Source organism: Lycorma delicatula, chromosome 4, assembly GCF_047948215.1.
Source record: "Lycorma delicatula isolate Av1 chromosome 4, ASM4794821v1, whole genome shotgun sequence".
NCBI classification, from domain to species: Eukaryota; Metazoa; Arthropoda; class Insecta; order Hemiptera; family Fulgoridae; genus Lycorma; species Lycorma delicatula.
Window position 1 is genome coordinate 6,402,969 of NC_134458.1, and position 12,613 is coordinate 6,415,581.

A 12,613-nucleotide genomic window follows, 5' to 3' on the forward strand; every position below is an offset into this window, starting at 1 on the left:
TTTTATAGAAATCCAAACCCGCTTTGGGCTCTATTCAAGTACAATTGGCTGAAGAATTTACCCGCTTTTTTATATTAAACCTTTTGATATGTTGGCCTTTAATGTTAAACCCAGCAGTGTGTAAAAAATCATATCCATTTCCAAAATACTGAGGAGTTTCTTATTGATGTAGAATATGTCTTAACTTTCAGACTGGCAGTAGACTCCTCCTGACCAGACAATTGGGCATTTTACATTTTCATGTAATATTTGAAATTGCAATATCTTCTAAACAGCAAAAAATCCACAGTTATGCAATATACCAGAGGTGGAGAACCTTTTTACCAGTAGAGGCCACATAAGTTGATATACCTATAAATGCGACTTTTGTTAAATTATTGTAGTTTTTGTATGGTTTTATCAATTTATTGCATTATATAGAAATAATACAAAAAAATATGTAGTCATTTATTATTTAACATAAAAATTTACAGTATAAAATATTTTTGTATTCACATAAGGGTAATAACTTGTTATAACATTAATCTTTAATTATTTTTTTTAATAAACAACTACATATTTAAATACCTCTTCAAATAAAAATAATAATAATAAAAGTAGAATAGTAATAATATTAGTAGAAGTATTTTTAAATAAATTTATTACATTATAAAAAAATACAATAGAAAAGTAATATTAAGTTATAAAAAACTAACTAACAACTATATGTAAAATAATTTTAAAATCCGATGGAAAATTTAAGTTAGTGGGATATTTGCATTTGTTTCTTGCTTGAAAGTAATTGAATATTTGGATCAAGCTTTGTAATGTGCAGCCTTAATTGATCCTCTAAATGAGCATCTGTAATTTGCATTCTTAAACTAGTTTAACAAATTTTTGTCATGAGAGAAAATGTTGACTTGCAGCAATAAGTACTGTGAATATCCACAGGAACGCTGAGGAGTGCTGGGCAGAGGGGGAAAAGTAGGTACTTATACTTCAGGTACGTACAGCTTCGTTCATGCGTAGTCTGCTAGATGGCAGCAGTAGTCTTATTTTGCACCTAATCCAGATTGTTTCATATGTAACAAATTTACACGTTGATGTGTTGTTAAAATTGTCTCATCGAATACTATCTATGTAGTGTACTATAATATTATTAAAAGGTCTAAATAATTGTGATTAAAGTTGTAAAAATTATCTGTTTAGTTGAAATATCTCAGTGTATTGGTGTTAAATGTGTTCAGAAGTATTGAAAAATCCTGTGGGAGAGTGAAACAGATCATGGAAAATCTAAAAAGCTTAAAATAACCAATACCAAATGTCAAGAGGGTTTACTGACAATGACTGAAAGACAAGGAGTTATCAATAGAGCATTTTACACTGCAAATGAATACCACTGACTTGCAACCAAGTACCTCTACTGCTGTTGGATGTTTGTATGGGAATGAACAAGAGAGATAGCTTAAAGGAGTTTGAAAATGATAAGATGGACGCTGTAGAAGGAAATACTGTAGTCAAGTTTGACAAGGAAGGGCACCCAATGTTGCAAGTATATCAACCAATCGATTTCAGCTAAACTGGGAGTTAGCTACAAAGCACATCCACAAAACGGTCTGTGTTTCACTTTAATACAGATGTGAATACTGCCTACAAGATGGGTGTAATGTTTTCTTTCAATCTATTAACAGCGTGAACAAGTAAACATCTTTAAACATGGTTTAGAGTTGTTTTAACATAATTGGTAGGAATTTTTGCCTTATTTCATTACAGTTAATGAAACTCAGACACATCACTACTGACCTTAAATCAAGGAACAGTCTAAATAATGGGTTGCATTCAGGGAATTCATCCCAAAGAAAGCAAAAACGGTCCCATCAGCTAGAAATAATAGGTGATTGTGCCACTGTCATAGGGGATGCTTATGATTTGATAGTAAAATCTTAGTCTTCATCTTGTTACTTGTGATCTCACTCATTGGCTTCTAACAAAACATATTAATAATTCCCTGTTAAAGTTCTTCAGTTAGCTTTTTTTTTATCTAGAAATGGATCAACCCTTCCTTAAGAAGTTGTGTACATATAGGTTTTTATGAAAGAATAGTGCTTCTCAGAAATCTGTATTCTATTATGATAGCTGTTGATGTGCTGTATCTGAACTTTACTTTATTTCTTCTTTTTTATAATTTGACATTACCCTCTGCATGCACAAGAATGTTGAAAATCACTTTTTAAATGTTAAGAGAATAGAAAATTATTATAAAAATATATTAGAGTTGTACTAAAATACTTTTTGTTTTTACATTACTGAGCATAAAATAATTTTTTCTTGAGTAGGTCATACCAGATGGCGATCATGATATTGAAAGAGCACAAAAGGTGACCGAAGCTGTTGTAGCAGCTACTTACAAAGCTCTGCATGATCATCATGTTTTCCTTGAAGGAACTCTTCTTAAGCCAAACATGGTTACACCAGGTATGCAGTGCAAAAAGAGAGCCACCCCCCTTGAAATTGCTACTGCTACTATCCTCGCATTTACACGTACTGTGCCTCCTGCAGTTGCTGGTAAGATACTTTTATAATTTTATCACAAGTAGCTTATTTAATGAAAAAGCTTATTTTATTGATCTGAAATTATCTGAATTACTGAATTCACTGGCTTATTTAATTAGTGAAGAACATTTGATGTTTTCAAAACTTATCTGAGAGATAAATTTTGTTAAAATAGTGCATTAAAATTTTGAATAACATGGAAAATAAGAACAATTTTTTATACTTTTGTGTCTAGCTCAAGCATGTAGACATTTTCATTATGAAGTTTTTGCTATACTTGAACATCTATATTTGAGTATTACTCGTTAATTACAATCAATTCCTACTTATTTTCTGATATTTATAGTAGGCTTCTTTGCACTCTAATTATTTGTTAAATTTCCCCTTATTTCAGGATTATGTAGTAAACTTAAAACGCAGTAGTTTTGTTTGTGTATATTTACTTAGATTATTAATTAAAATGTCCATAATTACAATACCAAGAACATCTTAAGCCATTAAAAACATAAGCTATTTTAAGAAGTATTATATTTTGATTTATATTAAGGTAAATTTATTTGATGTAATTTTACTTTTTTCTTATTTTCTTAGAATTTTACCACTGCTTGCAATGCTTGGTACCATTACATTTGGTTTGATGAATGGCATTTTGTTGTTTACTAATTGCCATAAAATATAATTTTATATATATGATCAGTGATAAAAAAAGAAATTATGAGAATTAATTATATTTAGAAAATGAAGAATGTAAATTGAAGGTCACAGAAACAGAATGCAGGTATATATGATGTTAAAAAAAAAAATAAATATGTATGTATAAACTACAGCTGTACTTCCAGACTAAATTGTTGTAGTGTTTACAAGATAAAAACAAACAATTTACATTATTTGTAATATAAGGTTATGTGGCCCTGTAATAGTGATCTATGAAGATAAAAAACAGATAACTTGAAATTTATAAAATGCTATATTCTAGATCACCGTTTCTCAACCATGGTCATGGTGATATTAAAGGGGGTTTACGAAATCAGCCTACAACTTTACACATAAACAATAATGAAATAAATATTAAGAGAAAAAGATTGTTTTTTATAAACATTTTACTTATATAAGTACACATGTAAAGAAAATAAATTAAAGAGATTGTTGCATTTGTTTTTCATTTAAAAGTTTCTCCATACGTGATTCTTTGTTAAAACACAAAAACAAATTGTTTTCAGGTGATAAAAAATGATTCCTGAATTTTTAGTTCATGCAAATGCATTCGTAGAAAAATATTATTAATTCATCTCACAGTTCCATTAACCAGGTTATTCCCCACGATAACCATCTGACTTCTGTATGGAAAAGAAGAGATTTTTTCCTATTTGCCCATTTCATTGTATAGTTTAGTGAAGAGCCTATTCTGTAATGTTCAAATTCATATTCTGTAATGGTTTTTAATAAAGTTAATCATTTTTACACCTTTAAAAATATTTTTTTTTTAATTTTTCAAAATATTGTTGTGGCAAGAGCATGTTTGTGAAGGAAGCAGTGTGTCCGTTCTGCCCTTGGTATAAGACAATTTTTTAATCTTTTCAGAAATCCACTGTTCTTTCCTGTTATTACCTTTTGCACCATCACAAAAAATGCAATACATTTTGTCCAATCTATGTTATAGTTTTTAGTAGCTTCATAAAAAAACCTCAAAAAGATGTTGGTCTGTTGCATGACCAGGTATTGATTCAAAACAACATATTTTCTTTGACTGATCTGTCCCTATCATTCATAGCTCACAAAACATAAGAACTGAGAAACGTTTGCCAGATCTATTGATTCATCGAATTGAATACTAAAAAATTTGAACTCACTTCTTGAATTATCTGATCGTGAACATCAGCAGCCATGTCATCGATTCGGCTTGATACTGTATCATTGGAAAGTGGAATATTTTTTTAATTTTTTTTGTTTCTTGCATGCCTATTAAAACACTTACTATATCAATTATAGCAGCCAATGTGAGGTTTTCTGCGGTTGTATGGGGTTTGGACATCTTAGCTACTCTTAATGCTATGAGAAGATGCTTCAGGTGCGTGCATGTGTATATGTGTCTGTTGCCATTTTTAATTTTTTCCTCAAAAACTACTGGACCAATTTTGATGCAGTTTTTTGCATTACATAAGTATCACTTCAAAGCAGGTTCTTAGACATGTTTTACAGTTATAGGACATCAATGGGCACTGAACGGAGACAATATATGCATTTGGGGTAAGAGGTTGTGTGCATGTATGTTACCATTTTCCTCAAAAACTACTGGACCAATTTCAATGCAGTTTTTTGCATTAGATAGGTATTTCTTCAGAGCAGATTCTTAGACATTTTTACGGTTATTGGCCACCAGGGGGTTACTTCAGTAGATGTGTTTCTCTAAAACGGCTGATTCGATTTTGATGCAGTTTTTTGAATTACATAGGTATTACCTCATTACATTACACAGGTATCACCTCAGAGCAAGTTCTTATTAGATTAGTTTTATGGTTATATGCCACCAGGGGAGCTGCAGTAGATGTTCTTCTTCAAAAATATTTTTGAATGTCTCTTAAGTCTTTCTAATTAACATTTTAGTATTTAATTATCCAATTTAATTTCATCGTTGGTTTTTTTAAATTTTCAGTTTTATTACTTGTTTTAATATAATTTGTTCGTGCTGCTGTCTAAATTTTGTTTTGATATTATCCTGAAATGCATTTTTCTCTGTATAGTTTTTAGTCATAATGAATACTGATTTACTTAATATCATCAATTTAGTTTTTTTATGGTAAAAAAAGAAAAAACGTTTACTTAATAACATAAAATATCTATACATTTCTAATAGTTCATCGGTTAGTAAATGTAGTTATGAACCCATGTATAATTTAATTATTCATTGTTTTTATAGGTATTACATTTTTGTCTGGTGGCCAGTCTGAAGAAGAAGCATCCATTAACCTTGATGCTATCAACAAGTCTAAGGGACGCAAACCATGGCCCATGACATTCAGTTATGGTCGTGCACTACAGGTATTTTTCACTAACATTTATTATTGTTATTAACCTAAAAGATGAAATTCAAACATTATTACTAAGAAATGCATTGCCCATGTAACTTTTGTGTTTATTTTGTTGTGTGTTCATTAGAACTTTATATTAGTGTAAAATTTAGTGTTTTAAAGTAGTACCTTCCTAGATAGAAATATCTAACACGTTGTTTACAAAAAAAGTAAATAAAAGCTTAATTAATAGTCTGTGACTAATTTTAATTAATCTTGCTAAAATCATTAATATGGAGCCAGAAAACAAAATCCCTCTTCTAAATAACAAAGTCTGCCTATCATCAGGCAATTGTAGAACTCATTGTAAGTATCAAATCCTGGAGTATGGAAATGAAATTATTTGGAAACAGAGTTTAGTGCCGTAATTTGATTTTTCAAAATAATGGATACATACTTGCATAAAAAGAAAGCCAGGAAGTTAAGTTCAGCAATAATATTTGTAAGGCAATATTAATTTACAATGATGAATTTTTTTGTAGTATTTACCATTACCTTTTGACAAAAAGTTCTTTCTTTATCCTTTTAAAGATTTCAAATTTGTCATCAAGCAGTTTCAGTGTAATAGAACAAGGGTGGACTTTTTTTTTTTAGTATATTAAAATACGGTTGTTTTATAACTGGCCAATAATTTAATAAGAATGCTTACACACCAGAAACTGGAATACCTTATATATATATATAGATTTTTTTTTTAAATTTAAATAATTCATTAACATATTAACCACTGTGCTAATACAATTTAATATTAAATGAAATCTAAACCACCAAAATACAGTAAATAAAACTTACCATATTAATTTTAAGAATCGATTTTTGTGAGATGCTGCATCTTCAGTTGGTATTTAGTTATATAATTACATTAAAATAAATTGTTTTTATAATTTGTTAATTGTAAATTTGTTGAACTTTAGTAAATTTTGAGATTTATTATAGACAATACACAAATTCTGTTTCCAACACTGGAATGATGTAATATGGAATGAATATGACTTGGTGGTTTCAGCCACAAAGTCACATTCAAAGATGATGATTTAATTAAAAACATAATAAAATACAATCTAATGGTTGGCAATAATGACATTAAAATAAAGGAAAATAAAATGTTTGAGATATTTTATCATTTCAGTACTGGACAGAAGAATTTGTGTACTCATCCTTAATAAATCTCAAAATTTATAAAACAGTAACAATTTTGACAAATCCAAAATTCACAAATTATAACTACTATTTATTTTAATGCAGTTATAAAACTGAAGATGCAGGAACCTGTGAAAACTGATTCTTTGAATTAATATTGTAAGTTTAACTTATCTATTTACTGTGTTTTGGTAGTTTAAAATTCATTTAATTTTAAATTCTATTAGCACAGTGGTCAATATGTGAATGAATTATTTGAATATTCAAAAAATTATTATATATATATATATATATGCACCTTCCAGGTGGTCCATTTAAATTGAGACACATTTATATCTCAAAAACTACACATTTTAGGAAAAAATGTTTCCCATTAAAGTTTTTTCATTTTAAAGGGAAATACTCTCACAACCTATGTTGTCCTTGATAAGGTCAACTAAAGGTCATTTAAAGATACAGCTGGGCCAGACCTAATGAAACTAAAAGCACTAGTTTATATGCCTACAGCATTTTTGAAGATAAATAACTAAAAAACTATCAATTTTAGAAAAAAAGTCTGAAATGAAATTTTAATTTTTTGCAAAGAATTCAGTTCTGCAGTAAAAACTATAGGTTCCTATTTAAAAAAAATTAAGTTGACCTTGAAATGATTTTTTTTTTTTACCTTATTAAGGATAACATAGGTTGTAAAATGTATTTCCCCATTAAAATAGAAAAACTTTAATGGGAAACATTTTTTCCTAAAATGTGTAGTTTTTGAGATATAGATGTGTCTGGACCACCCAGTATATATGTGTGTGTATACAGGTGATTCCAGACTACATGACAATTTCTCAGGATATGATTCTATAGCCAAAAATAAGAAAAAAAGTTTATATAAACATATGTCAGAAAACAGTTTCTGACTATTAATAAACTATTAATAAATATTAAATTATTTAGTTTTTATTTACTGGAAACTATAGAACAATTTACAATTAGAGAAAAAAACAGGTAATTTTGCTTTATGGGGAACGTCACTGAAATGTTGATCAGACATTAGCTTTATGTGCTCTACAATTCCCCGGTAGAAATATTCCAAGTTGTTCACCTGTGTACAGAATTGTAAAACTGTTTAGTGATGCTGGAAATACAGGGGATAAAAATAGGAGAAATCAAAATACTGTGAGCAGAAAACAATGAAATAGCGGTGGCTGCGGCGGTCATTGTAGATCTTCATGTTAGTTCAAGAACAATTTTGCGTGACTCTGGGATATCAAAAACAATGTTCTGAGAATACTAAAACACCTGAAATTCCATCCCTACCATATTTCACTTAATTAAGAGTAGTATTTTGTTGATGGGCGCTGGAAAAAGTCCATGTAGATCAAAATTTTTTTCTTAATGTTCTATTTTCCGATGAATCAGGTTTTACTTATCATGGAGCAGTAAACAGAGAATATGCATTATTAGCCAGTACAAAATCCACAGTGGCTAAGGAAAGTAGAATATCAACATCCATGGACTGTCAATGTTTGGTGCAGAATCATAGGCTGTACATTAATCAGACCACATTTTTTCGACAGAAATTTGAACAAAGAGAAATATGCCGATTTTCTAGAAAATCAGTTACCGTTACTGCTTGATGAACTACTCTTGAAGAAGAGAAAAATTATGTGGTTTCATCGTGATGGCTCTCCTGCACATTATTATTCAATTATCACGAGAGTAATTTTAGACCACAAATACAATGATCGTTGGATTGGTTGAGCTGGTCCAGTTCATTGGCCTGCTCATTCCCCTGACATTACTTAAGTAGACTTTTTTTTATGGGGTCACCTTAAAGAAAAGGTTTACATAGAAGTACCAACTACCCCTGAAAACATGAAAGATTGTATAACAAACATCTGTAAAGATATCAGGTGAAAAACTGTATTAAATGTTCATGGATCGTTTTTAAAATGTATCAAAAAATGCATAGAAGTAGGACACCACTTCGAACGTTTGTTGCTGTAACTTATGTATAGTAAGTTTTTGTAATTATTTTAAATAAAGAGCATTAAAAAAAATTTTGAAGTATCAGTAATTCATTAAACCAAATACTTTCATAGAGTCAATATAACTTAACTGACCAAAGCATGCAACACATGTAGGCTGTGTACCATATCGGTATGTACTATTTGATTAAAAAAATGCATTAAAATGTAAATGGTTTTTACTTAGGTTAATCCTTTAATTTATTGTTTTTTATGTAAAATTTAATTTTCTTTAATTTAAAATTTAGCATCAGCTGGATTTAACTCAACAGCTGAACCAGTCCTAATGAAACTAAAAGCACCAGGCTGCAGCATTTTTGAAGATAAATAATTAAAAAACTATCAATTTTAGAAAAAAAGTCTGAAATGAAATTTTAATTTTTTTTGCAAAGAATTCAGTTCTGCAGTAAAAACTAAGTTGAAGTAAAAATTAAGTTGACCTTGAAATGATTTTTTTTTGCCCTTATCAAGGATAGCATAGGTTGTAAATGTATTTCCCCCTTAAAATGGAAAAACTTTAATGGGAAACATTTTTTCCTAAAATGTGTAGTTTTTGAGATATAGATGTGTCTGGACCACCCGGTGTGTGCGTGTGTGTCTGTACAGGTGATTCCAAACTACATGGCTATTTTTCAGTAGATGAAAATGGTTTGTTAGTGAGTTTCAGAACGCAAAACGATCTGCCTTGCTTTCTGCTCCCTATGAGAAATTAAACAGCGCTAAAATTCTTGGGGTACAAATCGAGTGGTAAATTTTAAGCTTTCTTACAGTTTTTGATCTAAGAAATTGAATAAGAGTGATCCTATATATCTGTCTCACTTAGATTTTAAGAAAAACAGAGTAAAACATGAAAACGTTTTGTCAGAAAATACACATTTTAGGTGTGGAATAAAATAACTGTTAATTTGCCTATATTTTTTTATTAAAAAATAACAATTTCTAGTTAACTTTGTAGAGAATTTAGTTCTGTTAAAATTGATGAAAATAACATTTATTAAAATTGAACACAAATTTGAGAAGTTTAAATTTAATAAGAAACAAAACACACAAACTGGATCAAAAAAGCGGTGCAATTTTAAAAAGAACAATTTTCATCAATTTTTGAACAACATAATGTAAATGAAAACAAATAGAAAACTTATAACAGAAAAAGTGAATAAAAAATAGATATAAAAAAATAAAAGTTACATAATTTTTGGGTTTATCTAAAAATTATTTAATATCAAAACGGTTTCTTGATAAAGCTGCAAAAATTTCTTCAAAGCAGTAGTTCAATGTGGTCACCATTCTGTTCAATGTATAATTCAGTTCAGTGAATCATCATAGCTGGGCGTATCTTATAGCATCATTATTACTCCTAATAGTAGCTCCAGCATCTGTTGTACGATGTTTCAATTCTTCTTGTATGCCAATACGAGTGGAATGACTTCATCCAACCACAAAGGCAAAAGTCAGCTTGCGTGATATCAAGGTAGCCATTTTACTGGTCTGTTTTATTTATTGCTTATTAAACATGTTATTTAAATGATTCATCACATCACAACAGTAGTGAGCAGGTGCATCATCATTGAAAAACCACATCTGCACTCTATCTCCAAGTGGTATATCTTCCAAGAGGTCTATCAAATTTGTTTATAAAAAATGTAGGTACTACTCTCCATTGAACCTTGATGGTTAGAAAAAAGGACCTATGAGATTATCACCATACATTAAACAAAAATGTGCATTGGAAATGTAGCTGTTTCATGCAAGTTTTCTTCTGCCCAAGTGTTAGTGCTTCAGTAATTTACAAATTCATAAGTTTTCTGTTTGTTTTCATTTACATTATGTTGTTCAAGCATTGATGAAAATTGTTCTTTTCAAAATTGTATCATTTTTCTGATCTAGTTTGTGTGTTTTGTTTTTAATTAAAGTTGAACTTCTCAAAGTTGTTAATTATAATAGACATTATTTACATCAATTTTCTCAGAATAAAATTCTCTACAAAGTTAACTAGAAATTTTTATTTGTTTATTGGTAAATTAACAAAGTTATTTTATTCCAAACCTAAAATGTGTACTTTCCGACAAAGGTTTTTCATGTTTTATCCCATTTTTCTTAAAATCTAAGTGAGATATAGGTCTGGGACGTAATCCAATTTCCAATTTCTTAGATCAAAAACCATAAGGAAGCCAAATTTACCCCTCAATTTGTACCCCAAGAATTTTTGTGCGGTTAATTTCACAGAGAGAGCAGAAAATAAGACTAAATGTTTCATAAGTCGAAACTCATTATTGAACCTTTCTGACCTATGTTTATAAGAACTTCTTTTCTTATTTTTGGCTATAGAATCACCTCCCAAGAGATTGCCTTGAAATTTTTAAATCACCTGCCTGTGTATGCTACTGAAATATGACAATTAAAAAATAAGAATTGGAATCTTGTATATTTAGAAAATACCATTGAAGGTTTTGTTATTAATATTTACCAAAATATTATTTTTAACTTTGTAAACAATAAAGGACTGAAAAATCATGATATCCTGTTTGCAAATTAATGTTGAAGGCAATACTGCCCACACTGTAATGTCTCAGTATTTATAATGAATATAAAAAGCATTAACTTTGTAAAATCGTAGACAAGCTTGTTTAAAAATGTGTATGAAGAAAAAAAACATGGCGTAAAATGTTGTCGATGGAGATTATAATAAAAAAAGAAGTAGTAATTAATTTCAACTGCACTGTAGCAGTGCAGTCTTAGCTTATACTGTAAACACGTATTACTGAAGTAAAATTTTGATTGATAAAAGCTACAGATTTAAACTATAGCACATTTACTGTGAGTCAAATACAATATATCCTGCTTTTCAATTATTCTATACATGTTTGGTGTTTCATGTTGTGGTACGTTTCAAATATGTTATTTACTCCAACAAAAGAAACATCCATTTCTCCACTAAAAGGTCAACATAAAAGTTTTTTAAAATATTTACGACCATGTTCATTTTATATAAATATAAATGGTGAGTACGATTGTTTGACTATATTATATTACTTAGTATTAAGTTTTTTTCTGAAAAGTCAAGTAAACAAAGCAATTATATTAACAGTATTAAATCTGTTAATGTATATGAAAAGTATTGCATTAAATGTAGCTTCTGGTCATGCCAAACTTTTTGTTGTCTAGACTGAGTACAGTCCCATTGTATCTGCATTATTATATTTGAAATCTCATTATTTTTGGGTCACAATATACTGTAGGAATGATTCCAGTGAATGTATGTTTAAAAATTTGTTATCTAAGTTATATTTAAAAGATATTTTTAGAATTTTTTATACTAGAAATATAATTTTAAAAAACTTATTTAGATAGAGCCTGTTTTAATTTGATAACTGTTCTTGATATGCTTATATGTTCATATGGTAGCCATTTTGTATAATCTAATTTTTTTTTTCAGGCTTCTGTCCTTCGTGCCTGGGCAGGTAAACCAGAAAATGTAGGTTCAGCTCAGGAAGAACTTTTGAAGAGAGCTAAGGTTAGATCTGCCTAATATGTAATACTAAATTATTTTATATAAAAATGATTGATGTACTAATCGGACTATACTTTGTAAATACTTTGCTACATTCTTACTCGCCTTTATGTCAGAATGCATGTATCTGATTTACTAACACGTTATAGATCTCAGCCCTTTTTATACTCTGTTTTAAATTTACTAGTAATTTGTTGTTACTGTAGCTAATCTCTCCTGTTAAGTTAATTAATCATTTTTCCTGTAAAGGTATCTGAGAAATATTTTTTTTAGTGTTTTCTCTGCAGTTGTATATCCTTCATCATCTGGAATAACTTAATTACATCTTATGGATAATTTTCATTTCA

The 12,613-nt window shown here is 29.2% G+C and overlaps 1 protein-coding gene across 2 annotated transcripts in view; it reads left to right on the forward strand.

Moving 5' to 3' along the window:
• Ald1 (fructose-bisphosphate aldolase) overlaps positions 1-12,613 on the forward strand; it is a 76,685-nt gene that overhangs the window by 50,230 nt on the left and 13,842 nt on the right. For both annotated transcript variants that reach the window (XM_075362216.1, XM_075362215.1), the window contains exons 4-6: positions 2,316-2,544; positions 5,450-5,571; positions 12,192-12,269. In XM_075362216.1, the coding sequence (XP_075218331.1) occupies positions 2,316-2,544; positions 5,450-5,571; positions 12,192-12,269 (429 nt within the window). The remainder of the gene's footprint in view (positions 1-2,315; positions 2,545-5,449; positions 5,572-12,191; positions 12,270-12,613) is intronic.